Below are 26,237 nucleotides of genomic sequence, written 5' to 3' on the forward strand. Positions count from 1 at the left end.
CCAGCTAGCAGAAGGCTAGCCCTGAACCCAGACTAGCAGTGGCGTAAAGTGTAGTGGTTCTGTTGACCAGCTAGCAGAAGGCTAGCCCTGAACCCAGACTAGCAGTGGTGTAAAGTGCAGTGGTTCTGTTGACCAGCTAGCAGAAGGCTAGCCCTGAACCCAGACTAGCAGTGGCGTAAAGTGTAGTGGTTCTGTTGACCAGCTAGCAGAAGGCTAGCCCTGAACCCAGACTAGCAGTGGTGTAAAGTGCAGTGGTTCTGTTGACCAGCTAGCAGAAGGCTAGCCCTGAACCCAGACTAGCAGTGGCGTAAAGTGCAGTGGTTCTGTTGACCAGCTAGCAGAAGGCTAGCCTTGGACCCAGACTAGCAGTGGTGGTTGTTGGATCCTTCCCCCTGCTAACTCCACTGGTCTCCTCCAGGCTGGATGCATCACACAGTGGAGCAGTTAGGGGACCAAGGCTCTAAGGACAGCTATGCCATCCAGTGTCTGCAGAAGTCACTAGAAGCAGACCCCAACAATGGACAGTCCTGGTACTTCCTCGGCAGGTAAAAGTATTTTCTTTCGTAAACATTTTGGCATTTTCTTTCATAGTGATTTCCTGCTGGCTATTGTTTTCCTTTTAGCACGTGTGTAAAACGTTAAACCGCTGTGTGTTGAATAAGACTCTGGCCTGAAGGTCTTTTCTCTCTTCAGCTCCTGTCTCACCTGTTTCTCTACAATCTATAGGCCGAGAAACTGGAGCTGTTTCAGAGCTGCTGTTTCAGAGCTCCTCCGATCACGCTGATTATTATTGATTCAAGTCTGCACATTCTGGGAAAACAGCGTGTTACACAGAGACCTAATGATTAATAGCTCTGTAAATCTGAGCTATTAATTAGATGGAATTTTTCCTTGCTGTTATTCCACACACTTTTATAAAGGCTTACTTATTTAATCCACTGATTTTAGTATAGATCATTAGACCACAGTTGACCTGGTTTGGCTAGTGTGGCAGACAGTGTTGCAGTGGATAGATGGCCTCCTGTCTGTCAGCCCTTCAGTCCAGGTGCTTGTGCTAGGCTTAATCCTGTAGTACTACTGAGGGCTGCAGCAGTATGTTTTTGTTGTTGTGTTAGCGGCTGTGAGAGAAGTTAACCTCTAACGCCTCACAAACCCGGATCCGGGATCCCCCCCATCAAAAAAGCTGACTAGCATAGCCTAGCCTAAAGCCACAGGGATATCATATAATAAAATGTTCATGAAATCACAAGTCCAAGACACCAAATGAAAGATACACATCTTGTGAATCCAGCCATCATTTCTGATTTTTAAAATGTTTTACAGGGAAGACACAATATGTAAATCTATTAGCTAACCACGTTAGCAAAAGACACCACTTTTTTACTCCACCATTTTTTTATTCCATCAGTAGCTATCACAAATTCGACCAAATAAAGATATAAATAGCCACTAACCAAGAAACAACTTCATCAGATGACAGTCTGATAACATATTTATTGTATAGCATATGTTTTGTTAGAAAAATGTGCATATTTCAGGTATAAATCATAGTTTACCATTGCAGCCACCATCACAACTCTCACCAAAGCGACTAGAATAACTACAGAGACCATCGTGTATTACCTAATTACTCATCATAAAACATTTCTTAAAAATACACAGCGTACAGCAAATGAAAGACACAGATCTTGTGAATCCAGCCAATATTTCAGATTTTCTAAGTGTTTTACAGCGAAAACACAATATAGCGTTATATTAGCTTACCACAATAGCAAACATCACAACAGCATTGATTCAAGCCAAAAATAGCGATAACGTATAAACCACCAAAATATATTAATTTTTTCACTAACCTTCTCAGAATTCTTCAGATGACAGTCCTATAACATCATATTACACAATGCATATAGAGTTTGTTCGAAAATGTGCATATTTAGCGGCACAAATCGTGGTTATACAATGTGATTAGTGGCCAAAACTTCAAGCAATCTGTCCGGCGCCATCTTGGAGAGGCACCTATTCTAATCGAAAACTATTCATAGACTTGACTAAAAAATACAAGTTGGACAGCAAATGAAAGACAAATTAGTTCTTAATGCAATCGCTGTGTTACATTTTTAAAATTAACGTTACTTCAGCATACAGCGTGCGCTAAAGCGAGACCGCACCGAAATTCATGGCGGAATTATTATTTGACATTTGTCAACATAAATACGAATTAACAACATAAAGATTGCTTACTATTTGCCGAGCTTCCATCAGAATCTTGGGCAAGGTGTCCTTTCTCCAGAACAATCGTCTTTTGGTTGAAAGATGTCCTCTTCTCATGTGGAAAAAGCAGCTAACGATAGCCACCCACTGGAGAGGTGTCCAACTCGTGAAAGCGCATCACAAAGAAATCCAGGAAAATCGCAATAAACTGCTATAAGTCGGTTTAAATTAACTACCTTATGATGTCTTTAACAACTATAACGAATAAAAACATGACCGGAGATACAGAACTGCTAAAACGAAAGCTTTGCAGGAGGCCATTGTGAATTTCCTGATGCGCCAGGCGCACCGTTGAAAAGAACGGTACTTCCGTTCCACGGTCTTATATAGGGCCCCAGATTGCGCAATCCACTCCATTCAAATTCTTCCCGCTTACTGACATCTAGAGGAAGACGTATGCAGTGCATGTAGCCAGATGGCTTACATGGGGACTTATAAACTGACCTCAGAACAGGGACCTCGATTTCTGAAATCTCACTCCCTGACAGGAAATGTGCTGCAGAATGAGTTCTGTTTCACTCAGAGAAATAATTCAAACGGTTTTAGAAACTAGAGAGTGTTTTCTATCCAATAGTAATAATAATATGCATATTGTACGAGCAAGAATTGAGTACGAGGCAGTTTAATTTGGGAACGAATTTTTACAAAGTCGAAATGGCGCCCCCCTAGTGTCAAGAAGTTAATGGCTAGCAAGCAGGGTTGGGTAGGTTACTTTATAAATGTAATATGTTAGTTACTAGTTACCTGTCCAAAATTGTAATCGGTAACGTAACTTTTGGATTACCCAAACTCAGTAACGTAATCTGATTACGTTCAGTTACTTTTAGATTACTTTCCCCTAAAGAGGCATTAGAAGACAAAAATGTATGTTACCAATTGATCAACGTCTATTGCAGGATAAATCATTGTAAAAGTTTACATAGCTGGCAATATATGGATGTTACATTGTACTTTATGGGTTGGTTACGTAGGCTTCTTCTAACCCATCGCTTTCTACTACATATAATAATATGATTTAATTACATCTTTACATTAAAAACCAAAGTCAATCAGAATTCCAGTCATTCCAATAAATGTTACACCCCTTGATCTTCTAGAATAGGACTTGGAAATATGGAAGTATAGATTATCCTAATAGTTTTACCTGAGCGTGCCCGTGGCATTTTCCTGTAAAGATTAGGAAAAACCCCAAATACAATTCCATGTACAGATAAATAGTTAAGCAGTTAGATTAAACAACTCCTCTGTAAGATAATGTTTTAAAATGAAACGTGTATTGAAACGGGTGAAATAACACTGCTCAGTTAGCAGGCTCAAGCAAGCTAAAACTAACTAGCAGAAATTGTTATGATTTAAAATGATTTAGAAATGATTTAAACAAACTTTGCTGTAGGCTACTATTTACTAATTAACAAAAAAATCATGTATGTCATATAAAATATATTCACCCCACCCAGTACTGTAATCAAAATTTACCAGAAAGCACGTAGTCCTTGGCTCAGACAGTGTAGTAGTGTGGGCTCAATAGCATCTCATTAGTGTGCAAGATCTTGAGAATCAGCTGTGATGGAAGAATGCACTGTGCATGCAGAGGGTTCCAATTCCATTGAATTGGGGATAGTTTAACCAAAATATGCCACAAGACCAAGAATTGCCTTATGTGTATCCTACAAAAAAGGTTCACCGTTATAAACTAACATTTTTGATGAATTTTTTGCAAAATTCCCAGGCTTAAGTTACCATGGAAAATTTTCACAACCCTAGCCTTGAGAAAGCATTCACACCCCTTGACTTTTTCCACATTTGGTTGTTATAGCCTGAATTTAAAATAGATTCAATTGATATTTATTTTGTCACTGGTGTCGATACAATAACCCATAATGTCAAAGTGGAATTATGTTTTACTAAATGTTTACAAAATGAATAACAAATGAAAAGCTGAAATGTCTTGTCAATAAGTATTAAACCCCTTTGTTATGGCAAGCCTAAATAAGTTCAGTAGTAAAAAATAAGCTTAGCAAGTCACATAATTAGTTGCATTGATTCACTCTGTGTGCAATAAGTGTTTAACATGGTGTTTGAATGACTACCTCATCTCTGTGCCCTACACATACAATTATCTGTAAGGTCCCTCACTCGAGCAGTGAATTTCAAGCACAAATTAAACTACAAAGACCAGGGAGGTTTTCCACTGCCTCGCGAAGAAGGGCACCTAATTGGTTGATGAGTAAAAATAAGAAAAGCAGACATTGAATATCCCTTTGAGCATGGTGGTTATTAATTACACTTTGGATGTGTAATAATATACCCAGTCACTACAACGATAAAGGCGTCCTTCCTAACTCAGTTGCTGGAGAGGAAGGAAACCGCTCAGGGATTTTACCATGGGGCCAATGGTGACTTGAATGGCTGTGATAGGAGAGAACTGAGGATGGATCAACAACATTGTAGTTACTCCACAATACTGACCTAATAGACAGTGAAAGAAAGGAAGGAAGCTTGTACAGAATAGAACATATTCCAAAACATGCATCCCTGTATCAACAAGGCACTGAAGTAATACTGCAAAAAATGTGACAAAGCAATTCACTTTTTGTCCTGACTGCAAAGTGTTTTGTTTGGGGCAAATCCAATACAACACTGAGTACCACCCTCATCATGTTATGGGTATGTTTGTAATTGTTAAGGACTGGGGAGTTTTTTTCGGGATAAAAAAGGAGTAGAATGGGGCTAAGAACAGGCAAAATCCTAGAGGGAAACCTGGTTGTCTGCTTACCACCAGACACTGGGAGATGAATCCACCTTTCAGCAGGACAATAACATAAAACAAAAGTCTACACTAGAGTTGTTTACCAAGAAGACAGTGAATGTTCCTGAGTGGCCCAATTACCGTTTTGACTTAAATCTACTTGAAAATCTATGGCAAGACCTGAAAATGGTTGTCTAGCAAGGATCAACAACCAATTTGACAGAGCTTGAAGAATATTGAAAAGAATAATGGGCAAATGTTGCACAATCCAGTTGTGGAAAGCTCTTAGAGACATACCCAGAAACACTCACAGCTGCAATCGCTGCCAAAGGTGTCATTACAAAGTATTGACTCGGGGGTGTGAATACTTATGTAAATGAGATATTTCTGTTTTTCATTTTCAATAAATGTGCAAACATTTCTGAAATCATGTTTTCACTTTATCATTATGGGCTATTTTGTGTAGATGGGTTCAGGCTGTAACACAACAAAATGTGCAATAAGTCAAAGGGTATGAATACTTTCTGAAGGAACTACAGATTGCCCCTTTATTATTGTTTTCATTTAACATTTAACTAGGCTAGGCAGTTAAGAGCAAATTCTTATTTACAATGACGGCCATACCGGCCTAACCCGGACGACGTCGGGCCAATTGTGCACCACCCTATGGGACTCCCAATCACTGCCGGATGTGATTCAGCCTGGATTCCAACCAGGGTCTGTATTGACTCCTCTAGCACAGTGATGCAGTGCCTTAGACTGCTGCGCCACTCGGGAGCCTGAGCTAGGTGAGATCGCTAGGTGAGACAACCACATCACAGTCGTAGCAAGTACATTTTCTCTCAATAAAGTAGTTATCGTCAAAGTTGGTGCAAGTAGAAGTCAAGTGCAAGCCGTGGGATTTTTGCTATTGGTTGTTGTGTGGTAGAGCCACTGAATACAACGGCTAATGGTTCTGCATGAGCTGTAGTCACCCTTTGAGCTTGTAGATGTGCAGAGTGTTAGCTTTAGGGCTGACCCCATTTAGTCAACCGGTCAATTGTTTGGTTGATAGGCTGTTGGTCGACCAAGATTTCTTTAATGGAGCACTAGCAACAACACCAAAAAAATGGTGTACAAGACACCTGTCTGATTGGCTCCTCTTTGAGTGGACTGATCCATTGTATTGAGCTTTATTGACATGGGAAGCATATGTTCACATTGCTAAAGCAAGTGGAATAGATAATAAACAAAAGTGAAATACAAAATGAACAGTTAACATTACACTTACAACAGTTAATAGAGGAATAGAGACATTTAAAATGTCATTTGTTACAGTGTTGTAACGATGTGCAAATAGTTAAAGTTCAAAAGGGAAAATAAATAAACATAAATATGGGTTGTATTTACAATGGTGTTTGTTCTTCACTGGTTGCCCTTTTCTTGTGGAAACAGGTCACAAATCTTGCTGCTGTGATGGAACACTGTGGTATTTCACCCAGTAGATATGAGAGTTTATCAAAATTAGATTTTATGGGGTATTCTTTGTGGATCTTTGTAATCTGAGGGAAATATGTGTCTCTAATATGGTCATACATTTGGCAGGAGGTTAGGAAGTGCAGCTCAGTTTCCACCTAATTTTGTGGGCAGTGTGCACATAGCCCGTCTTCTCTTGAGAGCCAGGTCTGCTTACGGCGGCCTTTCTCAATAGCAAGACTATGCTCATGGAGTCCGTACATAGTCAAAGCTTTCCTTCGTTTTGGGTCAGTCACAGTGGTCAGGTATTCTGCCACTGTGTACTCTCTGTTTAGGGCCAAATAGCATTCTAGTTTTCAGTTTTTTGTTAATTCTCTCTCTCGTTCTTGCACCTTCTCTCACCCCTTTCTGTTTCACTCTCGCTCCCTCTTTCTCACTCTCGCACCCTCTCTGTCTCAATCTCGCACCCTCTTTCACCCGGTCTCACTCTCGATCCCTTCCTGTCTCACTCTCGATCCCTTTCTGTCTCACTCTCGATCCCTTCCTGTCTCACTCTCGATCCCTTTCTGTCTCACTCTCGATCCCTTTCTGTCTCACTCTCGATCCCTTTCTGTCTCACTCTCGATCCCTTTCTGTCTCACTCTCGCTCCCTCTCTGTCTCAATCTCGCACCCTCTTTCACCCGGTCTCACTCTCGATCCCTTTCTGTCTCACTCTCGATCCCTTTCTGTCTCACTCTCGATCCCTTTCTGTCTCACTCTCGATCCCTTTCTGTCTCACTCTCGATCCCTTTCTGTCTCACTCTCGCTCCCTCTCGGTCTCACTCGCTCCCTCTCTGTCTCACTCTCGCTCCCTCTTTCTCACTCTCGCTCCCTCTCTGTCTCAATCTCGCACCCTCTTTCACCCAGTCTCACTCTCGATCCCTTCCGGTCTCACTCTCGATCCCTTCCGGTCTCACTCTCGATCCCTTTCTGTCTCACTCTCGATCCCTTTCTGTCTCACTCTCGATCCCTTTCTGTCTCACTCTCGATCCCTTTCTGTCTCACTCTCGATCCCTTTCTGTCTCACTCTCGATCCCTTTCTGTCTCACTCTCGATCCCTTTCTGTCTCACTCTCGATCCCTTTGTCTCACTCTCGATCCCTTTCTGTCTCACTCTCGATCCCTTTCTGTCTCACTCTCGATCCCTTTCTGTCTCACTCTCGATCCCTTTCTGTCTCTCTCGATCCCTTTCTGTCTCTCTCGATCCCTTTCTGTCTCACTCTCGATCCCTTTCTGTCTCACTCTCGATCCCTTTCTGTCTCACTCTCGATCCCTTTCTGTCTCACTCTCGATCCCTTTCTGTCTCTCCACTCTCGATCTCTTTCTGTCTCTCCCCTCTCGGTCTCTTTCTGTCTCTCCCCTCTCGGTCTCTTTCGGTCTCTCCCCTCTCGGTCTCTTTCGGTCTCTCCCCTCTCGGTCTCTTTCGGTCTCTCCCCTCTCGGTCTCTTTCGGTCTCTCCCCTCTCGGTCTCTTTCGGTCTCTCCCCTCTCGGTCTCTTTCGGTCTCTCCCCTCTCGGTCTCTTTCGGTCTCTCCCCTCTCGGTCTCTTTCGGTCTCTCCCCTCTCGGTCTCTTTCGGTCTCTCCCCTCTCGGTCTCTTTCGGTCTCTCCCCTCTCGGTCTCTTTCGGTCTCTCCCCTCTCGGTCTCTTTCGGTCTCTCCCCTCTCGGTCTCTTTCGGTCTCTCCCCTCTCGGTCTCTTTCGGTCTCTCCCCTCTCGGTCTCTTTCGGTCTCTCCCCTCTCGGTCTCTTTCGGTCTCTCCCCTCTCGGTCTCTTTCGGTCTCTCCCCTCTCGGTCTCTTTCGGTCTCTCCCCTCTCGGTCTCTTTCGGTCTCTCCCCTCTCGGTCTCTTTCGGTCTCTCCCCTCTCGGTCTCTCTGACGGTCTGACAGTATCTCTCTCTTCATACTCATATTGATAGTACTAAGCATAATGTGTGTTCTCTCCAGGTGCTACTCCAGTATTGGGAAAGTCCAGGATGCCTTCATCTCCTACAGACAGTCCATTGACAAGTCTGAGGCCAGCGCTGACACCTGGTGCTCCATAGGGTAAGACCTGACTCACTGCAGCCAGCGTGTACTCACCTATCATCTGTCTGTAGGACCCTTGGAGAAGTCTTGAAGGATTGCTCAATCTGAAGGCTTGTAGGTGTTGGCCATGGCAACAGGAGGGAGGTAGTGGTCCCTAGAGTTAAATATGGATAGACTTGGCGTGTGGCCACCCGAGGGAGAGAGGACACTAAAAACTCCATGCACTCCCCCCTCTCCCCATCACTTGCTCTTTCTCACTTTCTCTCTTCCTTCTTCCCTCCCTCCCCTCTCTCCCTCCCCCTTCCTTCCCTCTCCTTTCTCCCCCTCCCTCACCCTCCCTCCATCCTTCCTTCCTCCCCTCTCTCCCTCCTTCCTTCTCTCCCTCCTTCCCCTCTCTCCTTCCCTCCCTCCCCCCTCTCTCTCCCTCCTGCCCTCTCTCTCCTCCCCCTCCATCTCCCAGTGTTCTGTACCAGCAGCAGAACCAGCCTATGGACGCTCTGCAGGCGTACATCTGTGCAGTGCAGCTGGACCACAGTCATGCGGCTGCTTGGATGGACCTGGGCACGCTCTACGAGTCCTGCGGGCAGCCTCACGACGCCATCAAGTGTTACATCAACGCCACGCGCAGCAAGGCCTGCACCAACACCGCTGCCCTCACACACCGCATTAAGCTGCTGCAGGTAGGCAGGGACGCAGAGAGAGAGGGAGGGATACATACACACATGCAGAGATATGTAAACACACACACACACACCAAGCAGAAACAAATGATTTGACTGGCTGTTTTCTGTTAAACGTAGTGCTGTGTGTTGTGTTGCAGTGTATGTACGTGTTTTAAAGCCAAGGACATGATTCGCTCTCTGAAAGAGTTGTGTTTTAATCATGTGTGTATCCCTGTTTATTGTACAGGCTGTGATGATTCAGTTTTGTATTTGACTCATTGTGATGTGATACTACACATTCTCACCAGTAATGTAAGACATCATCTCATAGCATTGACCATTACTTCATCTCATCTCCCCGAAGAGGCTGTATTTCATGTGCAATTACCTCTAGTGTAACAAGGTGCTCAGTCAGTGGGTTGTCCTACCATAACGTAGAGCAGTACTGAAATGTGTCTTTATGCCATTTCCTCCCCCCTCCTCCTATCGGCTGGGTTGTGTAACCCTCAGACAGGTAGTGTTGCGGAGGGGAAGGGTGGTAACATGCTTCCTAGTATTGAGGAGGCGTGGAGCCTGCCCATCCCCGCTGAGCTCACCTCCAGACAGGGGGGCCTGAACACTGCAGCAGGCAGCCCAGGGCCACAGGCACAGCAGCAGCAGGTGAGACCTCTAGAGACCCCCCCAGATAATGTAACACCCAGCTAACAAACCCCTGCTACTACTACTACTACCTAAACTAACCTGTCCTGGTGCATCTTAATAGCCTATATCTTTCCTCGTCTTCCTCCTCTCATTGGCACTGATCTGCAAACTCAGTATAGTTGAAATACAGTGGATGCCCTCTAGCAATATCTGCATTCACCCGACCGGTCTAGAAATGTTTTGAATCAGTGCAGACAAACCAAAGGAGTTGAGAGAATCTCCCTCACAAACACTAAGCTCACATACAGTAGATTTACTAGGTGTAATTCTCTGTGTGGTTCCTAATACAGTAGATTTACTAGGTGTAATTCTCTGTGTGGCTCCTAATACAGTAGATTTACTAGGTGTAATTCTCTGTGTGGCTCCTAATACAGTAGATTTACTAGGTGTAATTCTCTGTGTGGTTCCTAATACAGTAGATTTACTAGGTGTAATTCTCTGTGTGGCTCCTAATACAGTAGATTTACTAGGTGTAATTCTCTGTGTGGCTCCTAATACAGTAGATTTACTAGGTGTAATTCTCTGTGTGGCTCCTAATACAGTAGATTTACTAGGTGTAATTCTCTGTGTGGCTCCTAATACAGTAGATTTACGAGGTGTAATTCTCTGTGGTTCCTAATACAGTAGATTTACGAGGTGTAATTCTCTGTGTGGTTCCTAATACAGTAGATTTACGAGGTGTAATTCTCTGTGTGGCTCCTAATACAGTAGATTTACTAGGTGTAATTCTCTGTGTGGCTCCTAATACAGTAGATTTACGAGGTGTAATTCTCTGTGTGGTTCCTAATACAGTAGATTTACGAGGTGTAATTCTCTGTGTGGTTCCTAATACAGTAGATTTACGAGGTGTAATTCTCTGTGTGGCTCCTAATACAGTAGATTTACTAGGTGTAATTCTCTGTGTGGCTCCTAATACAGTAGATTTACGAGGTGTAATTCTCTGTGTGGTTCCTAATACAGTAGATTTACTAGGTGTAATTCTCTGTGTGGTTCCTAATACAGTAGATTTACTAGGTGTAATTCTCTGTGTGGCTCCTAATACAGTAGATTTACTAGGTGTAATTCTCTGTGTGGCTCCTAATACAGTAGATTTACTAGGTGTAATTCTCTGTGTGGCTCATAATACAGTAGATTTACGAGGTGTAATTCTCTGTGTGGCTCCTAATACAGTAGATTTACTAGGTGTAATTCTCTGTGTGGTTCCTAATACAGTAGATTTACTAGGTGTAATTCTCTGTGTGGCTCCTAATACAGTAGATTTACTAGGTGTAATTCTCTGTGTGGCTCCTAATACAGTAGATTTACTAGGTGTAATTCTCTGTGTGGCTCCTAATACAGTAGATTTACTAGGTGTAATTCTCTGTGTGGCTCCTAATACAGTAGATTTACTAGGTGTAATTCTCTGTGTGGCTCCTAATACAGTAGATTTACTAGGTGTAATTCTCTGTGTGGCTCCTAATACAGTAGATTTACGAGGTGTAATTCTCTGTGTGGTTCCTAATACAGTAGATTTACTAGGTGTAATTCTCTGTGTGGTTCCTAATACAGTAGATTTACTAGGTGTGGTTCCTAATACAGCAGTACAGGTCATAAGTCAACTCCTTTTCTCACTCACCCCATCTCCTCACCCTGACTAGCTGTTTGACATGACGTGTACAGGATGAATGTAAACTACTGATATGCTGTTGATTTCTGTTAGTGACTATGAATATGTAATTCATTGTCAACTTGCATGTCTTGTCTTTTTGTCTTGGATGAGCGTTTGACATTAAAACTACTTTGGCACCAAAGGTTTGATGGCAAATGGCTGTAACCCACATATTTTTGTTCCTTATGTTTCTCACATTAAAATTCATCTCATTCCTCTTGCCAAGAAAAAAAGACTTTCACACATTTTTTTGGCTTTAAGATTCCTGATTAGAAGTATCACTTACGTTGTTGTCAGGATTGTGGCATCTGCTCTGACCCCCTCCTCTCTTCCCTTCCCCTCCTCTCCTGCCTCCCCCTATACCCCTCCTCTCCTGCCTCCCCCTATACCCCTCCTCTCCTGCCTCCCCCTATACCCCTCCTCTCCTGCCTCCCCCTATACCCCTCCTCTCCTGCCTCCCCCTATACCCCTCCTCTCCTGCCTCCCCCTATACCCCTCCTCTCCTGCCTCCCCCTATACCCCTCCTCTTCTGCCTCCCCCTATACCCCTCCTCTTCTGCCTCCCCCTATACCCCTCCTCTCCTGCCTCCCCCTATACCCCTCCTCTCCTGCCTCCCCCTATACCCCTCCTCTCCTGCCTCCCCCTATACCCCTCCTCTCCTGCCTCCCCCTATACCCCTCCTCTTCTGCCTCCCCCTATACCCCTCCTCTCCTGCCTCCCCCTATACCCCTCCTCTCCTGCCTCCCCCTATACCCCTCCTCTCCTGCCTCCCCCTATACCCCTCCTCTCCTGCCTCCCCCTATACCCCTCCTCTCCTGCCTCCCCCTATACCCCTCCTCTCCTGCCTCCCCCTATACCCCTCCTCTCCTGCCTCCCCCTATACCCTTCCTCTCCTGCCTCACCCCTATACCCCTCCTCTCCTGCCTCACCCTATACCCCTCCTCTCCTGCCTCACCCTATACCCCTCCTCTCCTGCCTCACCCTATACCCCTCCTCTCCTGCCTCACCCCTATACCCCTCCTCTCCTGCCTCACCCCTATACCCCTCCTCTCCTGCCTCACCCCTATACCCCTCCTCTCCTGCCTCACCCCTATACCCCTCCTCTCCTGCCTCACCCTTATACCCCTCCTCTCCTGCCTCACCCTTATACCCCTCCTCTCCTGCCTCACCCCTATACCCCTCCTCTCCTGCCTCACCCCTATACCCCTCCTCTCCTGCCTCACCCCTATACCCCTCCTCTCCTGCCTCACCCCTATACCCCTCCTCTCCTGCCTCACCCCTATACCCCTCCTCTCCTGCCTCACCCCTATACCCCTCCTCTCCTGCCTCACCCCTATACCCCTCCTCTCCTGCCTCACCCCTATACCCCTCCTCTCCTGCCTCACCCCTATACCCCTCCTCTCCTTCCTGCCTCACCCGTATACCCTCCCTACTCCTCGCCTGCCCCCCTATAACCCCCCTACTCCTCTCCTGCCTCCCCCTATACCCTCCCTACTCCTCGCCTGCCTTTCCTGCCTCCCCCCTATACCCCTCCTCTCCTTCCTGCCTCCCCCCTATAACTCCTCGCCTGCCTTTCCTGCCCCCCCATACCCCTCCACTCCTGCCTCCCCCTATAACCTTCCTCTCCACTCCTGCCTCCCCTCCTCTCCTGCCTCCCCCTATAACCTTCCTCTCCACTCCTGCCTCCCCTCCTCTCCTGCCTCCCCCTATAACCTTCCTCTCCCCTCCTGCCTCCCCCCTCTCTCCTGCCTCCCCCTATAACCTTCCTCTCCACTCCTGCCTCCCCCCTCCTCTCCTGCCTCCCCCTATAACCTTCCTCTCCACTCCTGCCTCCCCCCTCCTCTCCTGCCTCCCCCTATAACCTACCTCCCCCTATAACCTACCTCCCCCTATAACCTACCTCTCCACTCCTGCCTCCCCTCCTCACCCCTATACCCCTCCTCACCCCTATACCCCTCCTCTCCTGCCTCACCCTATACCCCTCCTCTCCTGCCTCACCCCTATACCCCTCCTCTCCTGCCTCACCCCTATACCCTTCCTCTCCTGCCTCACCCCTATACCCCTCCTCTCCTGCCTCACCCCTATACCCCTCCTCTCCTTCCTGCCTCCCCCGTATACCCTCCCTACTCCTCGCCTGCCCCCCTATACCCTCCCTACTCCTCGCCTGCCTTTCCTGCCTCCCCCCTATACCCCTCCTCTCCTTCCTGCCTCCCCCCTATAACTCCTCGCCTGCCTTTCCTGCCCCCCCATACCCCTCCACTCCTGCCTCCCCCTATAACCTTCCTCTCCACTCCTGCCTCCCCCCTCCTCTCCTGCCTCCCCCTATAACCTTCCTCTCCACGCCTGCCTCCCCTCCTCTCCTGCCTCCCCTCCTCTCCTGCCTCCCCCTATAACCTTCCTCTCCACTCCTGCCTCCCCTCCTCTCCTGCCTCCCCCTATAACCTTCCTCTCCACTCCTGCCTCCCCTCCTCTCCTGCCTCCCCCTATAACCTTCCTCTCCACTCCTGCCTCCCCCCTCTCTCCTGCCTCCCCCTATAACCTTCCTCTCCACTCCTGCCTCCCCCCTCTCTCCTGCCTCCCCCTATAACCTTCCTCTCCACTCCTGCCTCCCCCCTCCTCTCCTGCCTCCCCCTATAACCTACCTCCCCCTATAACCTTCCTCTCCACTCCTGCCTCCCCCTATAACCTACCTCCCCCTATAACCTACCTCTCCACTCCTGCCTCCCCTCCTCACCCCTATACCCCTCCTCTCCTGCCTCCCCCTATACCCCTCCTCTCCTGCCTCACCCCTATACCCCTCCTCTCCTGCCTCACCCCTATACCCCTCCTCTCCTGCCTCACCCTATACCCCTCCTCTCCTGCCTCACCCCTATACCCCTCCTCTCCTGCCTCACCCCTATACCCCTCCTCTCCTGCCTCACCCCTATACCCCTCCTCTCCTTCCTGCCTCCCCCGTATACCCTCCCTACTCCTCGCCTGCCCCCCTATACCCTCCCTACTCCTCGCCTGCCTTTCCTGCCTCCCCCCTATACCCCTCCTCTCCTTCCTGCCTCCCCCCTATAACTCCTCGCCTGCCTTTCCTGCCCCCCCATACCCCTCCACTCCTGCCTCCCCCTATAACCTTCCTCTCCCCTCCTGCCTCCCCCCTCCTCTCCTGCCTCCCCCTATAACCTTCCTCTCCACGCCTGCCTCCCCCCTCCTCTCCTGCCTCCCCCTATAACCTTCCTCTCCACTCCTGCCTCCCCTCCTCTCCTGCCTCCCCCTATAACCTTCCTCTCCACTCCTGCCTCCCCTCCTCTCCTGCCTCCCCCTATAACCTTCCTCTCCACTCCTGCCTCCCCTCCTCTCCTGCCTCCCCCTATAACCTTCCTCTCCACTCCTGCCTCCCCCCTCTCTCCTGCCTCCCCCTATAACCTTCCTCTCCACTCCTGCCTCCCCCCTCCTCTCCTGCCTCCCCCTATAACCTTCCTCTCCACTCCTGCCTCCCCCCTCCTCTCCTGCCTCCCCCTATAACCTACCTCCCCCTATAACCTTCCTCTCCACTCCTGCCTCCCCCTATAACCTACCTCCCCCTATAACCTACCTCTCCACTCCTGCCTCCCCTCCTCTCCTGCCTCCCCTTATAACCTTCCTCTCCACTCCTGCCTCCCCTCCTCTCCTGCCTCCCCCTATAACCTTCCTCTCCATGCCTGCCTCCCCCCTCCTCTCCTGTCTCCCTCTATAACCTTCCTCTCCACTCCTGCCTCCCCCCTCCTCTCCTGCCTCCCTCTATAACCTACCTCCCCCTATAACCTTCCTCTCCACTCCTGCCTCCCCCTATAACCTACCTCCCCCTATAACCTACCTCTCCACTCCTGCCTCCCCTCCTCTCCTGCCTCCCCCTATAACCTTCCTCTCCACTCCTGCCTCCCCTCCTCTCCTGCTTCCCCCTATAACCTTCCTCTCCACTCCTGCCTCCCCTCCTCTCCTGCCTCCCCCTATAACCTTCCTCTCCATGCCTGCCTCCCCCCTCCTCTCCTGTCTCCCTCTATAACCTTCCTCTCCACTCCTGCCTCCCCCTCCAGGTATGTAAGCCCCACCAGGGTGGTGAGGGAGGCCAGGTACAGACACAGGTCTCTCCCCATCCCAGCCACACTGACAGTCAGGCCAGCCCTGCCAAGAGGAAACGCACCACCAGCCCAGCGAAGGTAGGGTTCAGTCTTTTACCCAGCCCAACTGACCCTAAACCAGGGTCATATTCATTCAGATGTGTTTCAACGGATAACTAAAGTGAGTGTTTCTTATTGGACAAGTCCAGGTAGTCCCTCACTTTTTCAGTAAGTTTCCATCCATTTGGTGCCTAATGACAACAATCCAGCTCGGGTACTAAAGCCTGGGAACTGTCCACTCCATCACACAACTGGTGAACGCAAAAAGGAATGACGCTGAAACGTTTACAAGGTACATTGACGAGCATCTCTCTTTTCTCTGAGCACAGAGTGGTGTGGACTTGTGGACAAAAAATCCGGTACAACAGCAGATCCCCAGCTGGTACCTAACGCCACAGAGACTACAGGTGGGTTATTTTCTGTCAGTCAGACCTTGAACTGTATTTGTTAACCCCTGTATGTCTAAGCCATTAAATTGCAATATCTACTAAGGTAACATATGGAATTGTTTTAAGATGATGAAGCCATTTGATTGTGAATTTTAGGGCCCCTGTAGGTATAAAAATAAAAATATATATAAACTTTATATATATAAAATATATATAAACATCCTCTCACTGTCAACTGCGTTTATTTTCAGCAAACTTAACATGTGTAAATATTTGTATGAACATAACAAGATTCAACAACTGAGACATAAACTGAACAAGTTCCACAGAAATGGAATAATGTGTCCCTGACCAAAGGGGGGGGTCAAAATCAAAAGTAACAGTCAGTATCTGATGTGGCCACCAGCTGCATTAAGTACTGCAGTGCATCTCCTCCTCATGGACTGCACCAGATTTGCCAGTTCTTGCTGTGAGATGTTACCCAACTCTTCCACCAAGGCACCTGCAAGTTCCCGGACATTTCTTGGGAGAATGGCCCTAGCCCTCACCCTCCGATCCAACAGGTCCCAGACGTGCTCAATGGGATTGAGATCTGGGCTCTTTGTTGGCTATGGCAGAACACTGACATTCCTGTCTTGCAGGAATTCACGCACAGAACGAGCAGTATGGCTGGTGGCATTGTCATGCTGGAGGGTCATGTCAGGAAGGGAACCACATGAGGGAGGAGGATGTCTTCCCTGTAACGCACAGCATTAAGATTGCCTGCAATGACAACAAGCTCAGTCCGATGATGCTGTGACACACCGCCCCAGACCATGTTTCAAACATCGCTACTCGCTGGCTCCTTTCTGATAATGGCGGACTGAAGACAGGGTGGTGCGGCAGGTGCCGCTTCTCATACGAAGGCTGTTATTTTATCTAAAACATCAGGTGTACGCCGACCCCAGCTAAGTAACTCATGCAAAGAGTTAAAGTGCAATTATGTCTTATCTCCAGTACTTTGCCATGATTGTCAGTTATGTAGCTGCTCTACTGATAATCTCAGTGCGTCCTTGCTGGGATGACACAAATCTACTGCCGGAGAATATCAACACCCAACACATTGGTTCTCCGTTCCACGGGAGCGGACAGTACACAGCATACCATAATGTTCTGAATAATGGCCAAGTCTACCTCGCTCCCTATTCCACTGAACCGTTTAGGTGTAACAAACACAAGTCCAACATTTAATGGAAACTACCTGTTCACTACCCTCCTGCTCTCCGGGGATGTGAAACTCAATCCTAGGCCTAACGTCACCGAGCCAGCGATACTCACCGGAGTGGAAAGCAGTGGATGGCCTCGTCCACTGATCATTACATTTACATTTAAATCATTTAGCAGACGCTCTTATCCAGAGCGACTTACATTTAACCTTTTTTATTTTTATTTAACTAGGCAAGTCAGTTAAGAACAAACTCTTATTTTCAATGACGGCCTAGGAACAGTGGGTTAACTGCCTTGTTCAGGGGCAGAACGACAGATTTGTACCTTGTCAGCTCGGGGATTTGAACTTGCAACCTTTCGGTTACTAGCCTAACGCTCTAACCACTAGGCTACCCTGCCGCCCCGATCATCGCCGCTGTGGAAGTGGGTGAGTGCTATGGTCCCATGGTTTCTCTCGACTCACCCAGCTCCAGGATAGATTTTGACTCTTCAAACATACCAAAGTCGCTATATGCGATCCCTGACTCTGCTTCTGATACGCAAGCTGTTTTAATTAGTTCACCGCATCCAGTTCAGGTGGGAGGGATTGTTAATTGCGCTACCGAACTGCCCCTAATCAAAACCAAACAAAATGGCCTAAACCCAGCCGTCAGAAAACACAGACAAATTAACTTTTTTCAATGTGTCAATCCCTCTCGAGTCATCTGGGACCCAACTACTAGGGGGGCACTTGAACATTCGTAGTGTCATTCCAAAAAGTGATCAAATTCAACATCTACTCACAGACTCCAACCTTGACTTACTCTGCCTCTCAGAGACATGGCTCCATTAAAAACTCTCCATATGCTGCTTTGATTGTGCCTGGCTACAATCTTTTTTAGGAGAGACGGGATTGAAGGAAGAGGAGGGGTGTGATGATTTACATTAAAGAACATATCCGATGTAAACAAATTGAGTGGTCATGTGATAATGAACTAGACTGTACTGAACGTTACACTGTCTCCCCAAATGTCTTTTACCCTTATTGGAATGTATAGGCCACCTTCCACCAAAAGTGTGTGTGTTGATCAGTTTAATAACATGCTTCGGGAATGTGATTTTGGGAAAGAGGTCATCTTAATGGGAGGTTTTTTATATTAATTATGAAGACAAGTCTTGTAGGAAAACCATCAAACGGATCACTAATACCTTTGACCTTACACAGCTAGTTAAAGGACCAACCAGGGTGACTTGTTGCTCTAAAACACAGATTGATTTGGTGTTCAGTAATAAACCAGAGAGAGTAACTAAATCATTCAATATGGTTACTGGGCTATCTGATCATAATCTGACACTTACAGCCAGAAAGCTGTCTAAGAGCAGATTTAACCTTTCTACTGTTAGAAAGCCGAAATACCTAAGAGTGAATTCACTGGAATGATCTCTTGTCAGACGTGGAAGCTGATAGTCAGGTTTTTCTATCCACAATCCAGACTACAATAAATGGTTTCCTAAAGAAAATCAAATCCAAACCTGGCCAAAATTTCACTCTTCCTTGGCTAAATGGAGAAATCTGGAAATTGATGAAAGAACGAGATTATGCTATAAAAATAGCCCTTAGATCCGAATTAGAGCATGACAGACGTAGGTTTACCATGTTGAGAAATAAGGTGATGAAAGAAATCAGACAGGCCAAGGCAAACTTTTTTTATTAACATAATTGGTGAAGCAAAGGGAAATTCTAAATTGATCTGGGAGAATCTAAAAAAGTTAACAGGGAAAGACCATAGTAACACTGCAAAAAGACTAGAAATCATGGTGAATAACAATCTAACACAGGATGCAGTCGAAATAGCAATAGCCTTCAATTCCTACTTTATTGACTCTGTCAGGGTACTGACACAGAACCCCTCCACTGGTTTATTGGGCTCAGTGCCATATGACGTCCTGTCTGGTCCAGCGACGGTGGGTTTGTGCCCATAGCCGACGTTGTTACCGGTGATGTCTGGTGAGGACCTTCCTTACAACAGGCCTACACGCCCTCAGTCCAGCCTCTCTCAGCCTATTGCGGACAGTCTGAGCGCTGAGGGAGGGATTGTGCGTTCCTTGTGTAACTCGGGCAGTTGTTGCCATCCTGTACCTGTCCCGCAGGTGTGATGTTCGGATGTACCGATCCTGTGCAGGTGTTGTTACACGTGGTCTGCCACTGTGAGGACGATCAGCTGTCCGTCCTGTCTCCCTGTAGCGCTGTCTTAGGCGTCTCACAGTACGGACATTGCAATTTATTGCCCTGGCCACATCTGCAGTCCTCATGCCTCCTTGCAGCATGCCTAAGGCACGTTCACACAGATGAGCAGGGACCCTGGGCATCTTTCTTTTGGTGTTTTTCCAGAGTCAGTAGATAGGCCTCTTTAGTGTCCTAAGTTTTCATAACTGTGACCTTAATTGTAAGCTGTTCGTGTCTTAACGACCGTTCCACAGGTGCATGTTCATTAATTGTTTATGGTTCATTGAAGAAGCATGGGAAACAGTGTTTAAACCCTTTACAATGAAGATCTGTGAAGTTATTTGGATTTTTACGAATTATATTTGAAAGACAGGGTCCTGAAAAGGGGACGTTTCTTTTTTTGCTGAGTTTATTTGGCCTTTACCTCTATAGCCCATAGAAGCGCATTGAATAACACATTTATAAATGGCAAAACAGACAGTCAAAAAATAAATCATCAGGAACAATGTTTTAAAGTGTTTATCCTATATCTGAGAGATATAAGAATTTATATTTTTTGTATTTATATATTTTAGACCCATGTTTTGTCACGTTATTTTTGGCTCATTTTAGCCGCAATTACATTTTTTCAATTTGTACAGCCCAGTCCTGGGCACTGGTGGAAAAATACCCAATTGTCATACTTGAGTAAAAGTAAAGATCATTTAATAGAAAATGACTCAGTGAAAGTCACCCAGTAAAATACTACTTGAGTAAAAGTATTTGGTTTTAAATATACTTAACTATCAAAAGTAAAAGTATAAATAACTTCCTTATATTAAGCAAACCAACACGGCACAATCTTGTTTTTTTACAGATAGCCAGGGGCACACTACAACACTCAGACATAATTTACAAATGAAGCATTTGTGTTTAGTGAGTCTGCCAGACAAAGTCAGTAAGAATGACCAGGGATGTTCTCTTGATGTGTTTAGTGAGTCTACCAGATCAGAGGCAGTAGAGGTGACCAGGGATGTTCTCTTGATGTCTGTGAATTGAACCATGTTCCTGTCTTGCTAAGCATTTGAAATGTAATGAGTACTTTTGGGTGTCAGGGAAAATGTATGGAGTAAAAAGTACATTTTCTTTAGGAATATAGTGTAGTAAAAGTTGTAAAAATATATATATAAATAGTAAATTAGATACCCAAAAAAACCACTTAAGGTAGTATTTGAAAGTATTTTTACGTAAGTACTTTACACCACTGGTTCTGGGTTACCTTCAGACGACGCCCCCTGAGGCCTGTGTGCGCCGCAGAGCAGATCAAACGACACCTTTTGTGTTTGAGAGTGTCCCTATTCGTTATTGGTGACATCGGTTTGTAGCTTTGGTCTGGACACTTGGTTTTGTGAGAAGACCTCTTCAAAATCAGGATTTCCATAAAATGTGTGGGTGTCGTAGAGCGAAACAACCGACACTATTGTGTTTGTGAGAGTCTCCCCTTTCCATAATGGTGACATAATACACTGAAATTGTTGCATGTTGCGTTTATATTTTTTCCCCAAAGATTTTACTGAGTTACAGTTCATATAAGGAAATCATTCAATTGAAATAAATTCATTAGGCCCTAATCTATGTATTTTACGACTGGGAATACATCTGTTGGTCACAGATATGGATCAGAAAACCAGTCAGTATCTGGTGTGACCACCATTTGCCTCATGCAGGGCGACACATCTCCTTCGCATAAAGTTGATCAGGCTGTTGATTGTGGCCTGTGGAATGTTGTCCCACTCCTCTTCAATGGCTGTGCGAAGTTGATGGATATTGGCTGGAACTGGAACACACTGTCAGACATGTTGATCCAGAGCATCCCAAACATGCTCAATGGGTGGCATGTCTGAATTTGCAGGCCATGGGAGAACTGGGACATTTTCAGCATCCAAGAATTGTGTGCGGATCCTTGCGACATGGGGCCGTGCATTGTCATGCTGAAACATGACGTGATGTTTGCGGATGAATGGCACGACAATGGGCCTCAGGATCTCGTCACGGTATCTGTGTATTCAAAGTGCCATCAATAAAATGTAATTGTGTTCGTTGTCCGTAGCTTATGCCTGCCCGTACCATAACCCCACCTCCACCATGGGGCACTCTGTTCACATTGTTGACATCAGCAAACCACTCGCCCACATGACATCATACACGCTGTCTGCCATCTGTCTGGTACAGCTGAAACCAGGATTCATCTGTGAAGAGCACACTTCTCCAGTGTGCCAGTGGCCATCGAAGGTGAGCATTTGCCCGCTGCAGCCGGTTACGACGCCAAACTTCAGTCAGGTCAAGACCCTGGCAAGGACAAAGAGCACGCAAATTAGCTTCCCTGAGACTGTTTCTCACAGTTTGTGCAGAAATTATTTGGTTGTGCTAAACCACAGTTTCACCCTGTCCGGGTGGCTGGTCTCAGATGATCCCGCAGGTGAAGAAATCGGATGTGGAGGTCCTGGGCTGGCGTGGTTACACGTGGTCTTCAGTGTGAGGCCGGTTGGATGTGCTGCCAAATTCTCTAAAACAACGTTGGAGGCGGCTTATAGTAGATAAATTTAACTTTCAATTCTCTGGCAACAGCTCTGGTGGACATTCCTGCAGTCTGCATGCCATTCGCACGCTCCCTCAAAACTTGAGACATCTGTTGTTTAACAAAACTGCAGATTTTATTGGCTTTTTATTGTCCCCAGCACAAGGTGTACCTGTGTAATGATCATGCTGTTTAATTAACTTCTTGACATGCCACATCTGTCAGGTGGATGAATTATCTTGGCAAAGGAGAAATGCTCACTGCCAGGGATGTAAACACATTTTCACAACATTTGAAAGAAATAAGCTTTTTGTGCAAATGGAACATTTCTGTGATTGACACTTTACATGTTACGTTTATATTTTTGTTCAGTGTAGTTTGTAGCTTACATTGTTCAGGTTTTAGACGATATCATGACGATTTTCTTGTCTGGATCCTCTCGTGTAGAAAAGGTCAGCTTTCACAAGCCCCATGTTATGGAATAGGCGCACATTTTATAACAGGAGAAAGAAAGCAGGCCATGAGCTGCAGCTCAGCAGTACGTCTCTAGTATAAACACACAGGTGGAGCTGCAGCTCAGCGGTACGTCTCTAGTATAAACACACAGGGGGAGCTGCAGCTCAGCGGTATGTCTCTAGTATAAACACACAGGGGGAGCTGCAGCTCAGCGGTACGTCTCTAGTATAAACACACAGGTGGAGCTGCAGCTCAGCGGTACGTCTCTAGTATTAACACACAGGGGGAGCTGCAGCTCAGCGGTACGTCTCTAGTATAAACACACAGGGGGAGCTGCAGCTCAGCGGTACGTCTCTAGTATTAACACACAGGGGGAGCTGCAGCTCAGCGGTACGTCTCTAGTATAAACACACAGGGGGAGCTGCAGCTCAGCGGTATGTCTCTAGTATAAACACACAGGGGGAGCTGCAGCTCAGCGGTACGTCTCTAGTATAAACACACAGGGGGAGCTGCAGCTCAGCGGTACGTCTCTAGTATAAACACACAGGGGGAGCTGCAGCTCAGTGGTACGTCTCTAGTATAAACACACAGGGGGAGCTGCAGCTCAGCGGTATGTCTCTAGTATAAACACACAGGGGGAGCTGCAGCTCAGCGGTACGTCTCTAGTATAAACACACAGGGGGAGCTGCAGCTCAGCGGTACGTCTCTAGTATAAACACACAGGGGGAGCTGCAGCTCAGCGGTACGTCTCTAGTATAAACACACAGGGGGAGCTGCAGCTCAGCGGTACGTCTCTAGTATAAACACACAGGGGGAGCTGCAGCTCAGCGGTACGTCTCTAGTATAAACACACAGGGGGAGCTGCAGCTCAGCGGTACGTCTCTAGTATAAACACACAGGTGGAGCTGCAGCTCAGCGGTACGTCTCTAGTATTAACACACAGGGGGAGCTGCAGCTCAGCGGTACGTCTCTAGTATTAACACACAGGGGGAGCTGCAGCTCAGCGGTACGTCTCTAGTATAACACACAGGGGGAGCTGCAGCTCAGCGGTACGTCTCTAGTATTAACACACAGGGGGAGCTGCAGCTCAGCGGTACGTCTCTAGTATAAACACACAGGGGGAGCTGCAGCTCAGCGGTACGTCTCTAGTATAACACACAGGGGGAGCTGCAGCTCAGCGGTACGTCTCTAGTATAAACACACAGGTGGAGCTGCAGCTCAGCGGTACGTCTCTAGTATAAACACAGGGGGAGCTGCAGCTCAGCGGTACGTCTCTAGTATAAACACACAGGGGGAGCTGCAGCTCAGCGGTACGTCTCTAGTATAAACACACAGGGGGAGCTGCAGCTCAGCGGTACGTCTCTAGTATAACACACAGGGGGAGCTGCAGCTCAGCGGTACGTCTCTAGTATAAACACACAGGGGGAGCTGCAGCTCAGCGGTACGTCTCTAGTATAAACACACAGGGGGAGCTGCAGCTCAGCGGTACGTCTCTAGTATAAACACACAGGGGGAGCTGCAGCTCAGCGGTACGTCTCTAGTATAAACACACAGGGGGAGCTGCAGCTCAGCGGTACGTCTCTAGTATAAACACACAGGGGGAGCTGCAGCTCAGCGGTACGTCTCTAGTATAAACACACAGGGGGAGCTGCAGCTCAGCGGTACGTCTCTAGTATAAACACACAGGGGGAGCTGCAGGTCAGCGGTACGTCTCTAGTATAAACACACAGGGGGAGCTGCAGCTCAGCGGTACGTCTCTAGTATAAACACACAGTTGGAGCTGCAGCTCAGCGGTACGTCTCTAGTATAAACACACAGGGGGAGCTGCAGCTCAGCAGTACGTCTCTAGTATAAACACACAGGGGGAGCTGCAGCTCAATGGTACATCTCTAGTATAAACACACAGGGGGAGAGAGTCAGGATTCAAAAGGACGTCAGTGTTTGACGCTGTGGAGCGTCAATCAACTTTGCCTGGTTTTAATGCGAGTCATTTTAGACTCTACAGCCCTTTTCCAAAGCAACTTGAGGACTGAATAGTAAGAATACAAGTCGTAAGCGTTTAGAAGCAGTTAAGGATGGTTCTAAATGCCTTTCCCTCCACCTCTAGCTCCTGGATCAGCTCCGGACCAACCGGACCAGTCTGAAACCACCACAGGTACAGATTCTGGATCAGCTGGAAAACCAGTTCTCCCTCATGCAGCAGCATCAACAGCAGGTACACACACACTCAAACGAACCTGTGTCTTTCTGTATGAATAACTTCAGCCTCCATTCCCTTCCAGTGTTTAAAGACATTTGGAGTGTTATATATAAGAAAAAGACGTTCTAGTATAACGTTGTTTCATTTAAAATTTCCACTAACGATGCTTTTCTGTCTCTCTCCCATCGCTCCATTTTAATTTGCTAGGTAAAACAGCAGGCAGCAGGCCAGTTGTGGCCCACTCTACCCAATGGCCCCTCGCTGTCTCCAAACACCCTCCCCTCGCCTCACCCCCTCTCCCGGACTTCACCTGTCAGTCACACCACAGCCCACCCTCCCTGCACTCCTCAGCCAATGGCCAACGGACCTTTATCTTTAAGTCACCTGGGACAGCTGGGTAATCAGGAGGCGGGGACCATGGGCAATAATCACACACCCGGTCTACCGGGTGCAGACACTTTACCGGGGGGTCTAACGGGAGGTGGCAGGAGTAACAGAAACGTGCCTTACCTGCGGCAGAACTGTCTACCTCACAACTGCACAGCCACTAGTGATACCAATACCCCCACCAGCAACAACACCAGTCACCGCAGTAACAGTACCATTAATGCAGAGGAGGCCTGGAAGAGCCAGCAACACACCAACTCCCCTCAGGTACATATTGATGGTACTGTCTCTGGGAACTGCTCTTGTCTGTCTATCTCTATCGTTCTAGCTCTCTTTCACTCTCGTTCGCTCTGTATTTCACTCTGACTTGGTCTCACACTCACTCTTTCTTGTTTTGTCTCACCCTCTAATGTTGGTTGCTGTTTTGTCTCACCCTCTAATGTTGGTTGCTGTTTTGTCTCACCCTCTAATGTTGGTTGCTGTTTTGTCTCACCCTCTAATGTTGGTTGCTGTTTTGTCTCACCCTCTAATGTTGGTTTCTGTTTTGTCTCACCCTCTAATGTTGGTTGCTGTTTTGTCTCACCCTCTAATGTTGGTTGCTGTTTTGTCTCACCCTCTAATGTTGGTTGCTGTTTTGTCTCACCCTCTAATGTTGGTTGCTGTTTTGTCTCACCCTCTAATGTTGGTTGCTGTTTTGTCTCACCCTCTAATGTTGGTTGCTGTTTTGTCTCACCCTCTAATGTTGGTTGCTGTTTTGTCTCACCCTCTAATGTTGGTTGCTGTTTTGTCTCACCCTCTAATGTTGGTTGCTGTTTTGTCTCACCCTCTAATGTTGGTTTCTGTTTTGTCTCACCCTCTAATGTTGGTTGATGTTTTGTCTCACCCTCTAATGTTGGTTGATGTTTTGTCTCACCCTCTAATGTTGGTTGATGTTTTGTCTCACCCTCTAATGTTCGTTGCTGTTTTGTCTCACCCTCTAATGTTGGTTGCTGTTTTGTCTCACCCTCTAATGTTCGTTGCTGTTTTGTCTCACCCTCTAATGTTGGTTGCTGTTTTGTCTCACCCTCTAATGTTGGTTGCTGTTTTGTCTCACCCTCTAATGTTGGTTGCTGTTTTGTCTCACCCTCTAATGTTGGT

The 26,237-nt window shown here is 46.9% G+C and overlaps 1 protein-coding gene across 3 annotated transcripts in view; it reads left to right on the forward strand.

Moving 5' to 3' along the window:
• LOC120058524 (lysine-specific demethylase 6A-like) overlaps nt 1-26,237 on the forward strand; it is a 115,971-nt gene that overhangs the window by 68,788 nt on the left and 20,946 nt on the right. For all 3 annotated transcript variants that reach the window (XM_039007243.1, XM_039007244.1, XM_039007245.1), the window contains 8 exons: nt 419-545; nt 8,459-8,557; nt 9,000-9,219; nt 9,712-9,861; nt 15,616-15,738; nt 16,029-16,106; nt 24,621-24,728; nt 24,921-25,367. In XM_039007243.1, coding sequence (XP_038863171.1) covers nt 419-545; nt 8,459-8,557; nt 9,000-9,219; nt 9,712-9,861; nt 15,616-15,738; nt 16,029-16,106; nt 24,621-24,728; nt 24,921-25,367 — 1,352 coding nt within the window. The remainder of the gene's footprint in view (nt 1-418; nt 546-8,458; nt 8,558-8,999; nt 9,220-9,711; nt 9,862-15,615; nt 15,739-16,028; nt 16,107-24,620; nt 24,729-24,920; nt 25,368-26,237) is intronic.

Source organism: Salvelinus namaycush, chromosome 13 (genome assembly GCF_016432855.1).
Source record: "Salvelinus namaycush isolate Seneca chromosome 13, SaNama_1.0, whole genome shotgun sequence".
Taxonomy (NCBI): domain Eukaryota; kingdom Metazoa; phylum Chordata; class Actinopteri; order Salmoniformes; family Salmonidae; genus Salvelinus; species Salvelinus namaycush.